This window comes from Salvelinus fontinalis, chromosome 18, assembly GCF_029448725.1.
Source record: "Salvelinus fontinalis isolate EN_2023a chromosome 18, ASM2944872v1, whole genome shotgun sequence".
Taxonomy (NCBI): Eukaryota; Metazoa; Chordata; class Actinopteri; order Salmoniformes; family Salmonidae; genus Salvelinus; species Salvelinus fontinalis.
Window position 1 is genome coordinate 46,083,787 of NC_074682.1, and position 21,945 is coordinate 46,105,731.

General features: G+C 41.4%; 1 protein-coding gene across 1 annotated transcript in view; it reads left to right on the forward strand.

The window, feature by feature from the left end:
• Positions 1 to 986: 986 nt before the first annotated feature.
• Positions 987 to 21,945, forward strand: part of LOC129815631 (uncharacterized) — a 63,260-nt gene continuing 42,301 nt past the window's right edge. Inside the window, exon 1 of the mRNA XM_055869611.1 lies at positions 987 to 1,334. Within this exon, the coding sequence (XP_055725586.1) occupies positions 1,332 to 1,334 (3 nt within the window). The 5' untranslated portion in view covers positions 987 to 1,331. The remainder of the gene's footprint in view (positions 1,335 to 21,945) is intronic.

A 21,945-nucleotide genomic window follows, 5' to 3' on the forward strand; every position in this document is an offset into this window, starting at 1 on the left:
TGTAACCTTACATTCCATCATTCTGCTGTGAAAGCAGCTAGCTATAGCTAGCCTATCACTCTGCTAATGCCCTGCTGGTGCACTGGGCCATTTTCATTCGGCACTAAACATAAGAAAAACGGTTGGAAACACGGAGGTACTACCTGGTCCAAAAACGATTTGCTAAGGTGTGCCACAATGAACTGGACCCTTGAAGTCTCCTCTATGCCTTCTCTTCCAAGTGTTCTCTTCCAAGTGTTCTCTTCCAAGTGTTGTAACACTGGGCAGTCTCATAGAGCAGCGGTTCTGTGCAGAGGAAATTAAAGAGTGTGTGTCCTAAAAATCACCCTATTCCTTATTTAGTGCACTACTTTTGTCTCTAGCCCTATGGACCCTGGTAAAAAGTTATGCGTTATGTAGGGAATAGGGTGCCATTTGGCAGGCAGCTTAAGCCTAATAGCCAGTAAAAAGAGGAGACTCTAAAGGGCACTAAGCTATGAAGTTACCCTCCCAAAGCCTTAATGATTAATGATTAAAATAGACAGAAGGGAGCCGCTATAGAAGGAGGCGATATCAACGGTAGGTTGTGTTGTTATTGAGTGAATGGAAGGGATTGTGTATGTATGTGTAAGTCGATATTTGAATACTCATTTCACTTTAGATCTCAATACAGACACACACTCATTTTAACACTTTATTGAGATCCAAAATGAAATAAAGCTTTCAAGTGTGTGTCTGAGCACGTGTGTGTGTGTGTGTGTGTGTGTGTGTGTGTGTGTGTGTGTGTGTGTGTGTGTGTGTGTGTGTGTGTGTGTGTGTGTGTGTGTGTGTGTGTGTGTGTGTGTGTGTGTGTGTGTGTGTGTGTGTAAAGAAAGAGAGCGAGAGAGAAAGAGAATCCCACACTGGTCTGAAGCTACTGCTTCCTCTGAGAAAATGCCTGAAAAGCCTAGAGGGATTTTCTTCTGAAAGGGAAAGCTTTTCTCCTCCCCCTTCTCAGGCCTTTTCTCTTACTCCCTCTCTCTCCTGCGCTCCCACTTGCTCCAAAAACACAGTGCTGCCAGAGAAGCTGAAACGTGGAGCCAGTGAAGCAATAGGCAGCTAGACACTTCACAGCTCTGAGCTCAACTTACTCGAACGGGAAAGCCACTAACGAATGGGAGTTTTCCTTCTTATTCTGGGTCGCAGACCACTGTCATGTGGACCTTCCATTATTGATGGCAGGAACTTGGCTATTGAGAAACATGGCAAGAAGACCTCTCTCTCACTGGAGTCAAATTGAAGTTATCTGGATTGGATTATAAAGAAAAACGTGAAGAAAAATTCAGCAGGATAGAAGAGATACTGTCAGAAAGATGGTAACAAAAGGCACTTTTTCTATTGGGCTGTCATGTGCTTTTGTTTCAGTTGTCTCATGTTACAGTACTTCTCCGGGTCTATGAGTTGTGGTGCTCCACTGACCTACTGAGTTAATAACCTGCGGGTTTGAACGAGTCCGTGTTGTCTTTCTCAGTGGCTTCTTCTCTAATGCATGAATGGAGAGTGTTCTGTATGCATTTTATTATTCGAAGCACACTGTTGGCAAACTGAGATATAGAGTACAGTATGGATTTCAAAGATGAATAGCAAAGCAAGTTAGCCTACTACTGCAGCAGGTGCTATGGCCTTGATAATGTTGAATAAAAACGTGTAATCTGAAAGAAATAAGTGAACGCTCACTACAAGTATTTACCAATTTCGATCTCCTAAAAAAGTTACACATATTAAATGCATTGCCCCTAAAGCACAATGCACTGTATGTTGTTAGGGACACTGTGTCATGCAGCTAACTGAACACATCATCCCAAGCCCCTCAGGTGTCCCTCCACTACTCCACTACTAAAAGAAGCTGCAGCACCGTGTCTTTGTTATGTTGCGACGGCAAAACTTAAGCCCTTTGATTCTAATTGAATTGATATGAATTGCACTCATCAACGGGATAGCCAATGACGGTATAGGGGCTAAGCAGGAGTATTTCTCACACTGGGCAGTATACAAGGCAGAGTGCTTTGCATTTTGGAATAATGTGATTCTTCAGTTCAGTGAGCTGCTTCTATAAACTCTGTCAAAGTCCGGCCCAGAACCCCACAGAGTCCTTTCTGTCTGTTGGGGACTAATCCTGGTCACAATGGGGACTAATTAATGACAGCGGTTCAACCACATGAAGAAGCCGAAAGTGGTGCGACCACTGAGACATGAATGGGGTTTTGGAAGGATGTGGCGTTTTTCAACTTTTATGGAGATGTTTTTGGCTCTATAATGTTGGAAGGAGGAAGACATAGCGGATAGCTTTAGTGGACTAGCGCTGAGATTGGAGTCATTCAAACATGTGCCAAAAACCTGGAATCTGAGTAAACAAAAGCTGCAGACGATGATTGTTTTCAACGCATTCTCAAAGCAAAAACTATGACGTCTGAATTTGTCTGATCATTTGCATAGCTTATAACGTGCATTTGTTTTGCAGTGCATGTCCATTTGATCAGCCGCCAGTTTTTGGCACTGCAGGGTTGATTGAATCCCAGGCCAAGTGATACCATACATGAAATATCTGTTCCACTTTCAGCTTGCATCGTTGAATGTTACAGTAACTTCCCTGCAACCTTGAGTGGGAGGTAGCAGCTCTAGACATACCTCTGTATCTTCCTTTCCAAGGTGTGTCCCTTAGTTACACATCTAATGTAGGCTTCACTCACTTCACTCACAGGGGCTACAGCTCAAACCGTTGCTTGGGAAATTGTGTGACTTCATGGCTGCAATGTTCTTAGAACTTCCTACATTGTGACTGACGCTGTCGTCACGTTCCGCCCACCTGATTTACATTTGTTATCCTATCAGTTAAAATGATTCGATTACCATACTGTGCCTGTTCTAGTTTTCCATTTTCCATTTTTTTTTTAAAGCTCAATGCTGTTATACAGTAATACTGTATGTTAGTCATTCACTACTTACTGGTCTGTTTGTTTAATACATGACAAATCACCATGTCAAGTAAACGATTGACTAAGAAAATTTAAAAATTCCTATCAAACTTCCTTGGGTCTAGATGCCACATCAGCATGTGTGCTCCAGTCAAACACAACTTGGTGGTCTGATGCCGAACAGATTGGATTTGGGACGCCACGCCAAAAGGGTTTGTCATGGGATTCAAACTGTATTCAAACGTCATGTAAATGATCAACCCCAGAGCCTGAGCAGCTCTTTTGGATGAATTCTCAACAGTTCAAAGTCAACAAATGTTTATTGACAGCTAAACACGTCTCTCCAATGCTCATAAATGACTGTGACAGAAACAACGGAGAGTACAACATACAGTATGAGAAGGTCATGAATTTTACAGGAATACAGGTCAATGATTTGGTTGAATCTCAAATTGTTGGCTATAGTATAGCATATACATTGTGGAACTCTTTCTTGGCATGTGCCAACACTATTTGACTCACTGAATCAACACTATTGATACAGTAGGCTATGTGAGAACTACTTTGTCCATTAAGGATATTTCACAATACCATGGCACAATACAGCAACATGATGCTCATAAAGTATGAAGTTGTGGGAACATATGTTTTTGGTTTTATATTGGTTTTGGGAACGGAGCCATATGTTTCCTTAATAAATCGGAGAGTGTTTTAAACACTCTGAGAACAGAAGTGAACATTTCACCTGTTCTGGAAACATTTATTTTTAGGTTGCAGGGAGGTTCTTAGAACATTTTAATCTGGTTCTTTGAAAGATTTCCTGGGAGCTCTTTTATTAAGAGGTTTTGGAATAACTTCTTTAAAACTTTCACTGAACGTTTCAATAAAACACTATTAATAACACTGCTAGTTTATTTTGGATTAACTTTTTTTTTAAACTTCAAGCACGTATAGGACACATGGAAATTCAGTTCCTTAGGCATTAATCCAGCCTGGTCAATAGAAACATTTCGGACATTTCTTCTCTTTCGGACGTTTGAAAAGGTCTTGAGGACGTCGTTATATGCCTTCCTTGGTGCTCAACCCCCACAAAATTTTTTATTAAATTAAAAATTAAAAATAAATAAAAACAACGACAAAACTGGGCACCAACTCTTGAGACTTGGCACTAGACCATGCTGCTTTGACCATTGCGCCACCTCAGTTCACAAGGCTCTAGCAAGCAGGAAGAGTACATGATGATACTTGATGGAAACGGCTCATTGTTTTTAAATATTTTGTTTTAAGCCTTCCCCAAACCATAGCCCTAACCTTAAACTTGGAATAAATGCCTAAATTTAACCCTTTGAGTTGTTTCTATTTTAACCCTGCAACCACACGGAATTAACCCTATAACCACGTGGAAATAATGCACCCAAAAATCGACTTTCATTCATAATAAAGCAAATTCCGAAGTGAAACTATGAGACCAACACATGTATTGTGACTCGAGTTCTTCACAGATCTGGGTCCAAAATTCTAACTTTTCACACCTACTCATTCAAGGGTATTTCTTTATTTTTACTATTTTCTACATTGTAGAATAATAATGAAGACATCAGAACTATGAAAAAACACATATGGAATCATTAAGTAACCATAAAAGTGATAAACAAATCAAAATATATTTTATGACAGCTTTGCACACTCTTGGCATTCTCCCAACCAGCTTCATGAGGGTGTCACCTGGAATGCATTTCAATTAAGAGTGCCCAAATAAATGCTTCACAAGAGTTCAAGTAAAAGACACATGTCAATGTCAACTGTTCAGAGGAGACTTAGTGAATCAGGCCTTCATGGTCAAATTGCTGCAAAGAAACCACAACCAAAGGACACCAATTAGAAGAAGAGACTGGCTTGAGGCCAAGAAACACAAGAAATGGATATTAGACTGGTGGAAATCTGTCCTTTGGTCTAATGAGTCAAAATGTGAGATTTTTTGTTCCAACCGCCATGTCTCTGTGAGATGCAGAGTAGGTGAACGGATGATCTCTGCATGTGTGGTTCTCACTGTGAAGCATGGAGGAGAAGGTGTGATGGTGTGGGGGTGCTTTGCTGGTGACACTGTCTGGGATTTATTTAGAATTCAAGGTACACTGGTTTGCGCTTAGTGGGACTATCATTTGTTTTTCAACAGGACAATGACCCAACACACCTCCAGGCTGTGTAAGGGCTATTTGACCAAGAAGGAGAGTGATGGAGTGCTGTATCAGATGACCTGGCCTCCACAATCACCCGACCTCAACCCAATTGAGATGGTTTGGGATGAGTTGGACCACAGAGTGAAGGGAAAGCAGCCGACTAGTGCTCAGCATATGTGGGAACTCCTTCAAGACTGTTGGAAAAGTATTCCTCATGAATCTGGTTGAGAGAATGCCAAAAGTGTGAAAATCTGTTGTTGGTATACTTTCAGAGATTGTTGAATTATTGGTGTCTATCCCAGTTTTAAGTTAACGTGGTGTTATAGATCCCCATGAATCCTGTGCTCTCCGTCTTGTGATAATAGAACTGTTGTAGCCAGCCAAATGCACTTCAAAGCTCGCCCACTTTTTAGCCTCAGAGAGATCTTGGCATTAGCAGAGAACAAGAAAAAAACATAGCAACTGTCAGTGCCGTTCACCTACATAAACATACACACACACACCACCCACCAGTGTCTCCACACTCAGTGTTTAATGAAGGCAAAATCATTCACTGTGATACCTGGAGTGCAAAGAGTAAATGGGATGCCCTACGGGCTAAGACTATCCCTATTAGCGCTGCGTCCAACGCTTTGGCCTATTTAACTAGGTGAAGGGTACTCTGGGAGCCATTACTTACAACTCCCAAAAAACAAACAAACAAGTATTTTTCCTGATGTTTTTCTCGGAAAGCAAGCAGAGGACAGCTTGGAGATGAAAAAATACAATGTTTTTTCATGTTAAGTGGGTCGTCAGTATTCAGCTGTCGAAAAAGTGCCCGGGAAAAAAACACATGAGCAATTTCATGGTAAAGGAATCGGAGTGTCAGCGTAATTCTGTTAATGTGGAATTGTCCAGATATGAAAAACATATATATTTTTAAAAGCTGCCCGCTGTTCCTCTCACAATGGGATATTTTTCTTTGGGTTGGTTTGCCAGAATTGGCATGTGAACCAGTTCCACAGGTGCACCTCCGCCAGGTGAAGCGGTTGAGGTGTAAGGATGCAGGGGCTCACTTTGAACACTTTTAAAAATCCTTCCTTCAAATTATAAATCAATATGATTCCATAGATGAAAGCTAGGTTAAACTTTAACTTTTACCTAGCAAAGCATTTCAAGATATTCAAGGAAAGGAGGAATTAACTATGCAATGTCACACTATGGATTTTTCATTTAAATCATAAGCATTGTTGCTTTTGGCCAAAATGTGACAGGAGATGGTTTATGGGAGCATTTAATTACACTAAGCCCATTGTCATCAGAGGCATGGCACAATACAGTATAGGCCTTAATGTATTTTATTCATCTGTAACTCAAGATTCAGATCATTTGTATTTGCCCTTGAATCCCAGCACACCAACAGGCACCTGTTTTTAATACTGGCCCTTCCGAGGACAAAGACAAACAAAACATCAGACACCCCTAACACTGCCGGAGAGTCTTAGAGGCTTGTTAATTAAAACTAGTGGTGTATACAGCAGGCCAAATCCATTTTCTAGCAACACAACATACAAGACTTTGCTAAAGCTAGATAGATGGATGGATGGATGGATGGATGGATGGATGGATGGATGGATGGATGGGTGGATGGATGGATGGATCGATCGATGGATGGATGGGTGGATGGATGGATGGATGGATGGGTGGATGGATGGGTGGGTGGGTGGATGCATGCAGGGACTTGTCTTGTTGGGGGCCTTCTTTATTAGGCGGGTTCAGCTTTAAAGGATTTAAAATGGCTTAGTTCAATTGTGTGCCCCTTTGCCAAAGCCTTGAGCCGTGGTTTACAACAGGGCCTCAGACAAAGACAGTACTGTCCCAACAACCAACGAGAGTAGCGCTCTCCTGAAGAATTAGAGGAAAAAGAGAAAGAAAGGAGGGGGTGGGAGAGCATGCTGGGAACAGGGAGAGAGTTGTTGCATGTTGGAAGCTTCTTATACCTTAAAGCAGTTTGTTCTTAGTTTATTTGCAAATGTGCTGCCCACGCATTATACATGTGTTCGCTGAAACAAGTATCCTGCCCATTTACTGTATATCGTACTGTCCTAAGTTGCTCTAAATGCTGATACATGAGGGATACGGCACAAGTGACACAAAGTGCATAACTCGAAAATGAGCCATACGCCCCGAGTAGGGCTCCCGAGTTGCGAAGCAGTCTAAAGCAAAGCATCTCAGTGCTAGAGGTGTCACTACAGACCCTGGTTCAATTCCAGGCTGTATCACAACTGGCTGTGATTGGGAGTCCCATAGGGCAGTGCACAATTGGCCCAGCATCGGCCAGGGTAGGCCATCATTGTAAATATTAATTTGTTTTTAACTGACTTGCCTGGTTAAAGAAATTAAATAAATTGAAACTGGAATTGCGTTTCAGTTATTTGATCTCTCTAACGGTTATTTTAGCTTTCGCTTGTTTTGGGAACAATGTGGAATTGGCCTGCCCACCACCTTGTGTCCACACAGACATAATAATGTGGTTTTGGGGAGATGTGTCGTCTGGGATTTGCTGTCTACCTGTCTGTCTGGCCAGACGAGCATGATGAGTCACTAGAGTTTACCAACGGGTCACTGCTCTTTCTCTAAAACCACAAACCATCACTTCTAATCAAAGGTGACATTCCTTGGAGCATTGCAGAGTTTATAGCCTACTTTCCCTGCGTACTGGTTAGGGTTGCGGTCTTTGGCCCAGAGGGGCTATTGACTTGCCTGTCCATCCCTCACAAGGGTTTGTGGAAAAATGTGAGGATTAGTTCTTGAAATCATGAGCCCATGGTATGTCGCACAAAGGAATAGTGGGTCATTTGGTTGGAGGTCAGAGATGATCTTTACACTAAGCACATTTGCATTTGTTTTACACGCCTTTAAGCTTTTGACCTTGCTGCTGATTACAGGGTTCAAACACTGCCAGTCTACACATAGCGTGACACACCTTGACAGGTTGTTTACATAGCCGATGAAATCCAAGAGCAGTCCTGCCTTCGTTGACCAGTGCCTAAGGCAGTAGAAGGAGGGAGGGAGGGAGAGAGAGAAAGAAAGAAAGAGTAGGTAGAGTGGGGGGGGGGTAGAGAGAGAGAGAGAGAGGGGGTAGGTAGAGAGAGAGAAAGAAAGAGTAGGTAGAGTGGGGGGGTAGAGAGAGAGAGGGGGTAGGTAGAGAGAGAGAGAGGAGGTAGGTAGAGAGAGAGAGAGGGGGTAGGTAGAGAGAGAGAAAGAAAGAGTAGGTTGAGTGGGGGGTAGGTAGAGTGAGAGAGAGAGGGGTAGGTAGAGAGAGAGAGAGGGGGTAGGTAGAGAGAGAGAGAAGGGGTAGGTAGAGAGAGAGAGAGGGGGGTAGGTAGAGAGAGAGGGGGTAGGTAGAGAGAGAGGAGGGGTAGGTAGAGAGAGAGAGGGGGTAGGTAGAGAGAGAGAGGGTAGGTAGAGAGAGAGAAAGAAAGAAAGAGTAGGTAGAGTGAGGGGGTAGGTAGAGAGAGAGGGGGGTAGGTAGAGAGATAGATAGGGGGTAGGTAGAGAGAGAGAGAAGGGGTAGGTAGAGCGAGAGAGAGGGGGTAGGTAGAGTGAGGGGGTAGGTAGAGAGAGAGAGGGGTAATTAGAGAGAGAGGGGGGTAGGTAGAGAGAGAGAGAGATAGAGGGTAGGTAGAGAGAGAGGGGGTAGGTAGAGAGAGAGAGGGGGGGTAGGTAGAGAGAGAGAGGGGGTAGGTAGAGAGAGAGAGGGGGTAGGTAGAGAGAGAGAGAGGGTAGGTAGAGAGAGAAAGAGAGAGAGAGGGGGTAGGTAGAGAGAGAGAGAGGGGGTAGGTAGAGAGAGAGAGAGGGGGTAGGTAGAGAGAGAGAGAGGGGGTAGGTAGAGAGAGAGAGAGAGGGGGTAGGTAGAGAGAGAGAGGGGGTAGGTAGAGAGAGAGAGGGGGTAGGTAGAGAGAGAGAGGGGGTAGGTAGAGAGAGAGGGGGTAGGTAGAGAGAGAGAGGGGGGGTAGGTAGAGAGAGAGGGGGGGTAGGTAGAGAGAGAGAGGGGGGGTAGGTAGAGAGAGAGGGGGGGGTAGGTAGAGAGAGAGAGGGGGTAGGTAGAGAGAGAGAGGGGGTAGGTAGAGAGAGAGGGGGTAGGTAGAGAGAGAGAGGGGGTAGGTAGAGAGAGAGAGGGGGTAGGTAGAGAGAGAGAGGGGGTAGGTAGAGAGAGAGGGGGTAGGTAGAGAGAGAGAGAGAGAGAGAGAGAGGACTATAATATGAGCTGTGTTCGAATACCCATACTAACATACTGTATACATACTTAATGAGTATATACTACATACTATATATATATTTTTTATTTTTTTTATTTTATTTTACCGTTATTTTACCAGGTAAGTTGACTGAGAACACATTCTCATTTGCAGCAACGACCTGGGGAATAGTTACAGGGGAGAGGAGGGGGATGAATGAGCCAACACACAATATATCTGTAAGCATATCGGAATTGGACGGTATTAGCTAAAAATGCCAACATCGGCATCGGCCCGATTTCTAGTTCAACACCGATGTGCAAACTGGATGTCAAAGCTGACGTGCATACCTGTATAACATAGGTAGATGACGTAATGACACCACGAAAAATATAGCGCTACACGTGCAACACAGCATTCCTAACCTAGCCCACAATGTCTGCTGTGTGGATCGAGCAGTCAACAAGTCGAGCAGTCATTTGAAAGAGTAAAAATTTCAGCGAGACAACTCAAAAGCTCAATCCATTAGCGCCAAGATAATGGAATTCATTGCCCTTGACAATCAACCGTTCTCTGTCGTGGATGATGTTGGCTTTCGCCGACTGGTCGAGCACCTTGAGCCCCGGTACACACTAAGTAGGTTATTTTTCAGATGTTGCCCCACCTGGAGTTGCACAGTATTGTTGAAATGCATATCCATTAGCTACTTGCTATGGGCGTCACTGATATTAGCTTCAAGACTGACATTTGGACCAGCGACGTCAGCCCCATGAGCGTGCTGAGTCTGACAGCACAGTGGGTCGACGAGGATTTGGTACTGAGGAAAGCCGTATTGCATGCTCAAGAATATGTTTGTTCTCACACCGCTGCTGCCATTTCAATGGCATTTGAGAACATGTTTCAAACTTGGAAACATGAACACTCCTAGCTCCATTCGAACAACTGTCTCGAGAAATAAGCTCAACTGACAATGCTTGACATGTATGATGAAATCTTGGTTGAGACTGAACAAATGAACAACGAAATATCGCAGCAAGTAAGTGAAAAAAATAGGTTTTGATTACGTTTTACTGGAAATTGGGACATACTTAAATGCCAACAAAATAACTTGGTCAGTGTGTGTGTCTTTCAACTATTTAACTGTACTAGAACGCTTTAAAGGTGGCAAAAATGTTAAATATCGGTTATCGGTATCAGTATTGTTTTTTTTTTGGCAAGGAAAATATTGGATCATATTGGTCATATCGGTGCATCCCTACTACATCATTTCAGTTGAGCGTACCAGAGCTTCGCCTGTCTATCGGAAGTTGATGCTGTTGCTTTGCAACCTCTTGCTAGCTTGTTAGCATAACAAATGACTAGCTAAACATTTTATGATTTCAGATGTGTTCGTAAATTCAATCTGTAGTGCCAGAGTGTGCTCTGGGCCTTCATAAATTCAGAGCGTTATCCGATTGTCCGGTATAAATTCAGAGCGTTATCCGATTGTCCGGTCTAAATTCAGAGGGTTATCCGATTGTCCGGTCTAAATTCAGAGCGTTGTCCGATTGTCCGGTCTAAATTCAGAGCGTTATCCGATTGTCCGGTCTAAATTCAGAGCGTTTTCCGATTGTCCGGTCTAAATTCATAGCGTTATCCGATTGTCCGGTCTAAATTCACAGCGTTATCCGATTGTCCGGTCTAAATTCAGAGCGTTATCCGATTGTCCGGTCTAAATTCAAAGCGTTATCCGATTGTCCGGTCTAAATTCAGAGTGTTATCCGATTGTCCGGTCTAAATTCAGAGCGTTATCTAATTGTCCGGTCTAAATTCAGAGCATTATCCGATTGTCCGGTCTAAATTCAGAGCGTTATCCGATTGTCCGGTCTAAATTCACAGCGTTATCCGATTGTCCGGTCTAAATTCAGAGCGTTATCTGATTGTCCGGTCTAAATTCACAGCGTTATCCGATTGTCCAGTCTAAATTCAGAGCGTTATCCGATTGTCCGGTCTAAATTCACAGCGTTATCCGATTGTCCGGTCTAAATTCAGAGCGTTATCTGATTGTCCGGTCTAAATTCACAGCGTTATCCGATTGTCCGGTCTAAATTCACAACGTTATCCGATTGTCCGGTCTAAATTCACAGCGTTATCCGATTGTCCGGTCTAAATTCACAGCGTTATCCGATTGTCCGGTCTAAATTCAGAGCGTTATCTGATTGTCCGGTATAAATTCAGAGCGTTATCCGATTGTCCGGTCTAAATTCAGAGCGTTTCGCTCTCGGTGCGTTCAGTGCGCACACTGGACACTCTGGCCGAGGAGTAGGGTTGATCCGAGCATTCAATGGCAATCAAGCACCCAAGCTAACTGGCTAACATTGGCTAGCTACTTCCAGACACAAATGAGAGAACACCCCACTCTGACCATTTTACTCGCCCTAGCAGAGCTGGTTAGGCTGTTTTCATGTTATCCAAGAGCATTGGTGACTGTAACTGTGCTGCTGGCAACAATTTAATTATGCTTTTTTCCCCAACGTTTACTGACACCGGCCATATTCAACGGGTGTTGTCGAGTGTTCGTAAATTCATTAGTTATTCTGCGCGAGAGTGCTCTGAAATCGGAGTAGATTGACAGAATTAACAATGTTCCTTGATACGCACAACGACTATACCACTTAGCTAAGAATGATGTGAATAATCAAGTAAAAAAGTTGGGTAGGTAGTTAGATATCAGACAGTTACTATACTGCCTGGCAAGTTAGATGTATTAGTAGCCAACTAAAATTAGGTAACTAAAGTTAGCTAACATACCGGTAAAGTACATACTGTTGTAATGCTATGCGGTTTGTAAGGATAGCATAGCTAACAAATTGTCAGCCAACATAACGTGTAACATAACTTATTTGAAAAGTCATTACTTTATTACAATGCTCAACATTTTCTGAAACATTTGTCATAATTAGTTAAAGCAATGACTTTGTATCCGCTCTCGTACGACTTCGGTTGCCATTTTCTTAAAATCTGAAAAGTTATGAAGCCACTCCCATTTTCTGAAGAATTGCATTGTGGGCCCTAAAAGAACGGAAATAGTGTCCACTGCATGTATACTTAGTATTTTGGCAAACTTAGTATGACATCCGGGAACTTTTGGCATACTAACCAATTCCATACTATGACTAATAAGCATACTATATACTGAATTCACATCACAAATAGTACGGTTAGTGCAGTTAGTATGAGTATTCAAACACAGCTTAACTCTTCAGTGCTTACCTCAGTGAAATACCCAGGGGACATCCCTCTGATAGACAGGACAAAGACCCACCCATCACGACAGATGCCACAGCAGAGAACAGACAATCCATGTCAAACAATGACCTTTGATTGAAAGGCTTCAAGAGTGTGTTGAATAGGGTTAAACCTCTGGATATACAGGACAATAGATGCCAGATGGAAAACCCCAGGATGTCTCACACACACACACACACACACACACACACACACACACACACACACACACACACACACACACACACACACACACACACACACACACACACACACACACACACACACACACACACACAGCAGGACTTACTTGAGTGGGCGGCAGGGTAGGCGGTACTGGAATGTTGCTGTCAGCTGGATTCAGAAGTAGTCTACTGTCTGTGTGGACTAGGGGGAATCCCAATAGTGTAATGTGCTTTCCTCTCCCTGTCTCCTCTCCTTTGTTTGCACTGGTCTGAAAGCATTAGATTGGTGAAAGTAATGTGGTAGATGCCCAACAAGGATTTGCTTACACCAGCTCAGTAATATCAGTGCAGGTAAAGGAGCCGAGAAGAGGAGGCTAATACCTCCTATTGAGATACATCCTCCATTATAATGCTTGTGGATTCAAGTTTGATTAAATATTTTGCTCTGGGTCTGGGTCCCTAACCCTATTCATTTTAGTTTTTTATATATGGAAATAGAGCTAGATACAGAAATATACTGTAGAGCTGTTATGTGTTGTCACAAGGATGTGGGGCAATGATAGTGCAAGGGTGTAAATGGGAGTTAACCAAATTGTTATAAGCCAGAAGTAATTTTAGTGAGAGAAAGCGCTGAAATACAAAGCAATACATCAATAATACTAAAAACAATGCAACAAACGAATTAATCCTCACCTTTCCCCTACACTATGGTATGGGGGTCGTTGTGGTCAAAATATTTTTCAAACGGGTTTCCTATTTTTCATAATCTGTTTTTGTTGCTGAGTTGTTTATACTATCACATTTCATTTAATCACAAATCATCAGATATTTGATTAAGAGGGCTGACAAGTTGCTTTGAGCCTGGCCAATGCTTAGCATGTAGTCAGAGGCCAAAGGGGCTGCTATCAGAGCCCCATCTGAGACACGGCTCCTTTATGCAAATACCGGACCCATCTGCCATCAAAGACAGTGTTTTCCCTGGGAAGAAGTCATGCTGAACTGTGCACGGCCCCAGCCTGTTTGGCATGTCATGCTGGCAGTTGGTCAAGTGTAATGGGATACAAAAGAACTCATAACACCAGACTTCCTTCCTCCACTCACTTTACTTGGCTTAAAGAGGCATTCTGAACTGGATCCAGCTGCGTCTCTATGTTTACTGTAGCTCAACGGGGTCCCACTCACCAGAATATATCACCATCCAAGCCACCCATGAGGTGGAATGAGTCAGGGTGAGAGGCAAAATGTCCAATGAGTTCAGCCTGTCTGGATTGAAAATGTATCTTGTCAGGATTTGGTCATTTTAGCCAGGTGTGAAGTTAATGAAAAGAGGCTGCCATTTAAGGTTATATTTCATTTTTAGCTTTATTTAACTAGGCAAGTCAGTTAAGAATAAATTCTTATTAACAATGACGGCCTACCATGGCGAAACCCGGACGACGCTGAGCCAATTGTGCGCCGCCCTATGGGACTCCGAATCACGGCCAGATGTGATACAGCCTGGATGTGGCGGTCAATGTGCCTGCTAGCTACTACTAGCTAGCTTCATTCATTGACAACACAGAGCTGGAACTTATGTAATATTATTTTATAGGTCTGTAATAAACCATTTATAAGGTATTTAGGTAACACATTACTAGACACCCAGTGTCATAACACATTATGACACGGTCATAACCATGTCATAATATGTCATAACAGCTGACATAACTTATCATAACAGCTGACATAACTTATCATCATATCTCATAATATGGTCACTAGTCTCAACGCCAACAGTGAAGAGGCGACGGAATCCGGGATTCTGGCCTTCTAGGCAGAGTTCCTCTGTCCAGTGTCTGTGTTCTTTTGCCCATCTTAATATATATATTTTTATTCGTCAGTCTGAGATATGGCTTTTTCTTTGCAACTCTGCCTAGAAGACCAGCATCCCGGAATCGCCTCTTCACTGTTGACGTTGAGACTGGTGTTTTGTGGGTACTATTTAATGAAGCTGCCAGTTGAGGACTTGTGAGGCGTCTGTTTCTCAAACTAGACACTCTAATGTATTTGTCCTCTTGCTCAGTTGTGCACCGGGGCCTCCCACTCGTCTTTCTATTCTGCTTAGAGACAGTTTGCGCTGTTCTGTGAAGGGAGTAGTACACAGCGTTGTACGAGATCTTCAGTTTCTTGGAATAGCTTTAATTTCTCAGAACAAGAATAGTCTGACAAGTTTCAGAAGAAAGTACTTTGTTTCTGGCCATTTTGAACCTGTAATCGAACCCACAAATGCTGCTTCTCCAGATACTCAACTAGTCTAAAGAAGACCAGTTTAATTGCTTCTTTAACAACAGTTTTCAGCTGTACTAACATAATTGCAAAAGGGTTTTCTAATGATCAATTAGCCTATTAAAATGATAAACTTGGATGAGCTAACACAACGTGCCATTGGAACACAGGAGTGATGGTTGCTGATAATGGGCCTCTGTATGCCTATGTAGATATTTCATGAAAAATCTGCTGTTTCCAGTTACTATATTTATTTACAACATTACAATGTCTACACTGTATTTCTGATCAATTTGATGTTATTTTTTAATGGACAAAAATGAAGATTTTCTTTCAAAACTAGGAAATTTCATAGTGACCCCAAACTTTTGAACAGTAGTGCATGTATTTATTTAATTATATTTTAAATGACTTTTAGATAATACACTTTATGACACGGTCAAGAAGCATTATGACCATCCTGTGTCACTTAGATTAAGAAAATACACTTTATTACGCTGTTAAAGAAACACTATGACCATCATAATCATATAAGCCAGATAGGCCTATCACGTACATTCCCTTATGTCAGTCATCAGTCAAAAAGAGGGTGTCTTGTCCTGCTCCTGAAATCTGCTCCTGCATTCATACCAGTCATTGGCAACAGAGCATTGGGGTAAGTTCATGTCTGACATCAGTGTGTTCAAAAATATAAACGCACCATGTAAAGTGTTGGTCCCATGTTTCTTGAGCTGAAATAAAAAATCCCAGAAATGTTCTGTACACACAAATATCTTATTTCTCAAATTATGTGCACAAATTTGTTTACATCCCTATAAGTGAGCATTTCTTCTTTGCCAAGATAATTCATCCACCTGACAGGTGTGGCATATCATATTCGTCTGAGGAGGGGTGCTGAGGAGTATTTCTGTCTGTAATAAAGCCCTTTTCTTGGGAAAAACAAAATCATTCAAAAATTGTTGAATGTTGCATTTATAACTTAATGACTCCAACCTAAGTGTATGTAAACTTCCGACTTAACTGTATATATACTGTACACAGTACCAGTCAAAAGTTTGGACACACCGATTCATTCAAGGGTTTTTTCCTTATTTGTACTATTTTCTACATTGTAAAACAATAGTGAAGACATCATCAAAACTATGAAATTACACATATGGAATCATTAACATTAAGTAACCAAAAAAGCAATAAACAAATCAAAATATATTTTATATTTGAGATTCTTCAAAGTAGCCACCCATTTGCCTTGATGACAGCTTTGCTTTGCACACTCTTGGCATTCTCTCAACCAGCTTCCCTGGAATGCTTTTCCAACAGTCTTGAAGAAGTTCCCACATATGCTGAGCCCCTGTTTGCTGCTTTTCCTTCACTCCGCGATCCAACTCATCACAAAACATCTCAATTGGGTTGAGGTCAGGTGATTGTGGAGGCCAGGTCATCTGATGCAGCACTCCATCACTCTCCTGCTTGGTCAAATAGCCTTTACGCAGCCTGGGGGTGTTTTGTGTCATTGTCCTGTTGAAAAACAAATGATAGTCCCACTAAGCGCAAACCCGATGGGATGGTGTATTGCTGCCCGAACGCTTCGGTAGCCATGCTGGTTAAGTGTGCCTTGAATTCTAAATAAATCACAGAGAGTGTCACCTGCAACGCACCCCCACACCATCACACCTCCTCCTCCATGCTTCATGGTGGGAACCACACATGTGGAGATCATCTGTTCACCTACTCTCCGTCTCACAAAGACACGTCAGTTGGAACCAAAAATCTCAAATTTGGACTCAAGGACAAATTTGACCAAAGGACAGATTTCCACAGGTCTAATGTCCATTGCTTGTGTTTCTTGGCCCAAGCAAGTATCTTCTTCTTATTGGTGTCCTTTAGTAGTGGGTTCTTTGCAGCATTTCAACCATGAAGGCCTAATTCACCCAGTATCCTCTGAACGGTTGACGATGAGATGTGTGTTTCTTGAACTCTTTGAAGCATTATTTGAGCTGCAATTTCTGAGGCTGGTAACACTAATGAACTTATTATCTGCAGCAGAGGTTACTCTGGGTCTTCCTTTCCTCATGAGAGCCAGTTTCATCATAGCGCTTGATGGTTGTTGTGACTGCACTTGAAGTGTTTCAGATTGACTGACCTTCACGTCTTAAAGCAATGATGGACTGTTGTTTCTCTTTGCTTATTCAAGCTGTTCTTGCCTTAATATGGACTTGGTATTTTACCAAATAGGGCTATCTTCTGTATACCACCCCTATCTTGTCACAATACAACTGATTGGCTCAAACGCATTAAGAAGGAAAGAAATTCCACAAATTAACTTTTAACAAGGCACACCTGTTAATTGAAACATATTCCAGGTCACTACCTCATGAAGCTGGTTGAGATAATGCCAAGAGTGTGCAAAGCTGTCATCAAGGCAAAGGGTGGCTACTTTGAAGAATCTCAAATATAAAATATATTTTGATTTGTTTAACACTTTTTTGTTGCTATATGATTCCATATGTGTTATTTCATAGTTTTGATGTCTTCGTTATTATCCTACAATGTAGAAAATAGTAAAAATAAAGAAAAACTCTTGAATGAGTTGGTGAGTCCAAATTTTCACTGGTACTGTATGTATAACATAAACATACCATTGACACGTAGGTTATGGTGTAATGGAATGTTTTGCCTTGTGTGATTGGTTTAGTGGGTTTTGACACTTATGTAGGTGTCATGACCAGCCATAAAATAACTACCGTAGTAGGTTTTGTGGGTTTTTCCACTCTATGTACAGTAGGTGTCATTAACAGCCATAGAATAACGCAGCTTATGTCACAACAGGTCTAAATATATGTGTCATGACAGTTATGACCATATTATAACAGGTTATTACAAGTTATGTCAGCTGTTATGACATATTGTGACATGGTTATGACTGTGTCATAATGTGTTATGACGCTTGGTGTCGAGTAAAGTTTTGCCAGTTTTATCAAGTCTGTGTTCACCATTTATGAATCATTAATCCCACATCTATAAACCATTTACTTATCAATAGTAGTCATTTTGCAGCCCCTAATCTAACTAGCTAACAAGTGATTTTGGGCACTGATAAACAGCGTGTAGCTTGTGCGTTATTTACAATAGTTTGACAGCTGCAGATGATGATGTTGTAGACATGTTATTGTTCTCAGAAATCAGCCCTGAGCAACTTCCCAACTCAATAGACTGTATGCAGACTAGTTTTACATGCACATTTTTTAAACTTGAGAAATACTACACCAAACACCTTACCTGGATGTAAAATTGTGCTACTAATGTCTAAATTATTTACAGATTTCTTGATTTTATCATAGATTATTTCTAACTATTTTAAGGAAGTGTGCGAGGAAGTGGGGGGGGGGTGGCTATGTTGTTGCTACGGTGACCCAGAAGGGACCAACAACAGTACCTACCAGGGCATGATATGCAAACATAACACACCCACATCAAACTACACCCCCAAGACAGCTCTTGTTTGGCTTCAGTCATGGCCGCTAGCATTACTTAATGAGCAGTCTTAAAAACGAGGCCAAATCAGGAACTGCAGTGGACGTTTAAAGCCGCAGTCTATAGTTTTATTTCTGGCAAAAAGTATTGATCTCAGCAGGGTTGAATGGGAAGGCCTTTGCGAGAATACTGATACACCGATTTGCTAATTGTTTTAAACGCACGTGTGTCTTGTTTGTCAAAATTTTTGCTTAATTTTGTCCTGAGCCCATAGGGGACAAATAATGGATAGACTGTATAGAAGCAAATATAGAACAATGTGCTGGCTCAGTCTGGTATACCTTCAGAGTACTTTTTTATTGAACATGGCGCTAAGTCTAGGTCAGAACTCATTCTTGAATGATGACTCATTCACAGCTGTTATACATTAACATCTGATGACCGGCCTCAAAGGCAGTTCTGTTCTTCAACTCCTGATGTATTTTGACAGATGTGCACAATTAGCAGAAATAAGCATTCTTTTCAGTTGAGTACGAAATCTTTCTAACAGACACAAAGATTTCATGTAATTAGGTAACTATCGATGGAGGTTCAATACAACCATAAGTTTTATTATTGTATTTTTTTATCCATGTCCTGTTGGTGTAATGTACTAATAATGTGAGCACAACTGCAAAGACATACCTCGACCTACATTAACATAATGGTCAAAGTAAAACCTTGATTATATCCTGTAGAACAGTGTTTTTTAGATGATTCCTGAGGGACAGACTCATTTTTGTTTGAGCCCAGCACTAACAAACCTAATCCAACTAATCAGGAGCTTGGCGATTATTATTTGAAACAGGTGTTAGTTCTAGGCTACAACAAAACATTTGAGCACCATGCAGGAATGGATTGAGAAATGCTGCTGTATAATCCACAGTGTGTTTTGCTCATGAGGGAAGTGCATTAGCAGGTTATCATACATTAGCATTTAGCATGACTTTTGAGTCATCTGGCATATATTAGCATAGCATATGTTAGCGTATCTCTCCCTCAGCCAGTGTGAGGCCTTTGAAGATGTTGGAGGCCTGTTTACCCTAGACCTCCCAGTGGCCTTGGCTAAGCCAGAGAGCTAAATCAGGTCAAGTCTAAAAACAGTCATTGCGGGATTGGAGATCAACACAGAGGGGAACTTTGAACCGACTGTGAGAGCTAGCATGCTTTTTCTGCATCTCTGTGCTGAGATATCCTATACAATCCAATATACAGTACACTGTGCAAGTATGAAACGTGGACCAACGCTGCCAACTGACTGTGCAAAATATGCAAGTTCTCTCTCAGTCCTAGACAAAGCCAATCGCATATTCAAGTCAAATACAGATGACAGGCCTACAAACCTAAAGCTCAGCTGCATTCAGATGAAATAGGAATCCAGTCTTGAAAATCCATGGAATTTCCAGGTAACTGTTTTCAGGTAGCATGTTCACGAATCCTCACAAAAACCAACAATTAGGCTGCGTTTACACAGGCAGCCCAATTCTAATACTTTTTTCACTAATTGGTATTTTGATCAATCAGATCAGCTCTGAAAAAGATCTGATGTGAAAAGATCTGATGTTATTGGTCAAAGAACCAATTAGTGGGAAAGCAGATCAGAATTGGGCTGCATGTGTAAACGCAGCCATAGCAATCCAAATAGTAAATGTGCTACGTAAATCTGACCAATTGTGTCCAACTGTCTGAAAACAATTAGTCAGATTTATGTAGCTCATCCCCAATCACATCATGTTATTCTATATTCTGATTGGTCCTTGAATCCATAGGAAGCCCATTTGTAAAAAGGATATGGGCTACATGTTTGATAATGAAGAAGCATTTCTCCAATAGCAAGCATTTCGCTACACCCGCAAGAACATCTGCTAAATATGTGTATGAGACCAATAAAATGGGATTTCATTTGATTTAAATAGATGAATATCCTTCTCTTCAGTTTGCTCCTCTTCCTTGGTTGGAGAAGGAGTGTTCCTTTCACAATATTCAACAAAATGATCAGTCTTTGGCTTTTTGGATATGTCTAGACTTCTAAAGGCTTAACAATATTAGGCCTAACAATATTCAAAGCATCTGTCAACGATCTACACAAAATACTCTGTCAAAGTGGAAGAAAAATTCTAACATTTGTAAAATAAGAATGAAAAATAAAACATTAAATACTATATCTCGATTAGATATGTATTCAACCTGTGTAGTGGAGGGTATACACACTTATTTTTCAGTAGGCATTACATATACTCACTTCTTAATCCCCACGATGCGTATCAAAGTAGCCATATCAATTAATAAGGCTGGTAGCAAAGATTAGAATGTTTAGCTTAAAATGTTGATAAACTATTATTTCTTCACATTTTAGGCGCAGCAATGTGCACACAGGCATTAGGCTACACGCACATGTTCCAACAAACAGTTTGCGGATAAACACTGTTCTGAAATGCACAACATACATGCAAGCAGTTTCATGGACAGATATGGAAAAATCCATTCGAAATGTAGAAAGAGATGCAACGAGATGCAACGAGAAAGAGATGCAACGATCTAAAGATGCAACAACTATCATGGGTTGCTAATATGACTAGGATAGTGACTTTGGCTGCTAGACAATGAAAGAAAGTTGAAAGAAAACCAATAGAACAAGAGAATGCATAATGAGGAAGTTTTTATAAAATAATTGCCTCCACGTTTCTATGGTGCGATTTTTGCTATAGGCTACTTTGAAGCAAGGTGAGACATGCCTCATAATATGAAGAAAATCTTCCAGGTTTCAAACAAGGAACAGGAACAATATAGCGATGCTAATGATAGGCCTAACCGTCTTCTGGCAGATGGAAGGGCTTTCCCAAAAACCTTCTCTATTAACTGTTAACTAGCTACAAAGTAGCTTATTCCTACCTGGCAGAATGATATCATGTAGCTTTGGCCTGGTGTTTTAGGTTATTGTCCTGCTGAAAGGTGAGTTCATCTCCCAGTGTCTGGTGAAAAGCAGACTGAACCAGGTTTTCCTCTAGGATTTTGCCTGTGATTAGCTCCATTTGTTTCTTTTTTATCCTGAAAAACTCTCTGGTCCTTAACGATTACAAGCGTACCCATAACATGATGCAGCCACCACTATGCTTTAAAATATGTAGGGTGATACTCAGTAGTGTAGTGTGTTGGATTTGACCCAAACATAACACTTTGTATTCAGGACAAAAAGTTTAATGCTTTGCCACATTTTCTGCAGTATTACTTTAGTGCCTTGTCGCAAACAGAATGAATGTTTTGGAATATTTTTATTCTGTACAAGATTTCTTCTTTTCACTCTGTTAATTAGGTTAGTATTGTGGAGTAACTATAATGTTGTTGATCCATCCTACGTTTTCTCCTATCACAGCCATTAAAC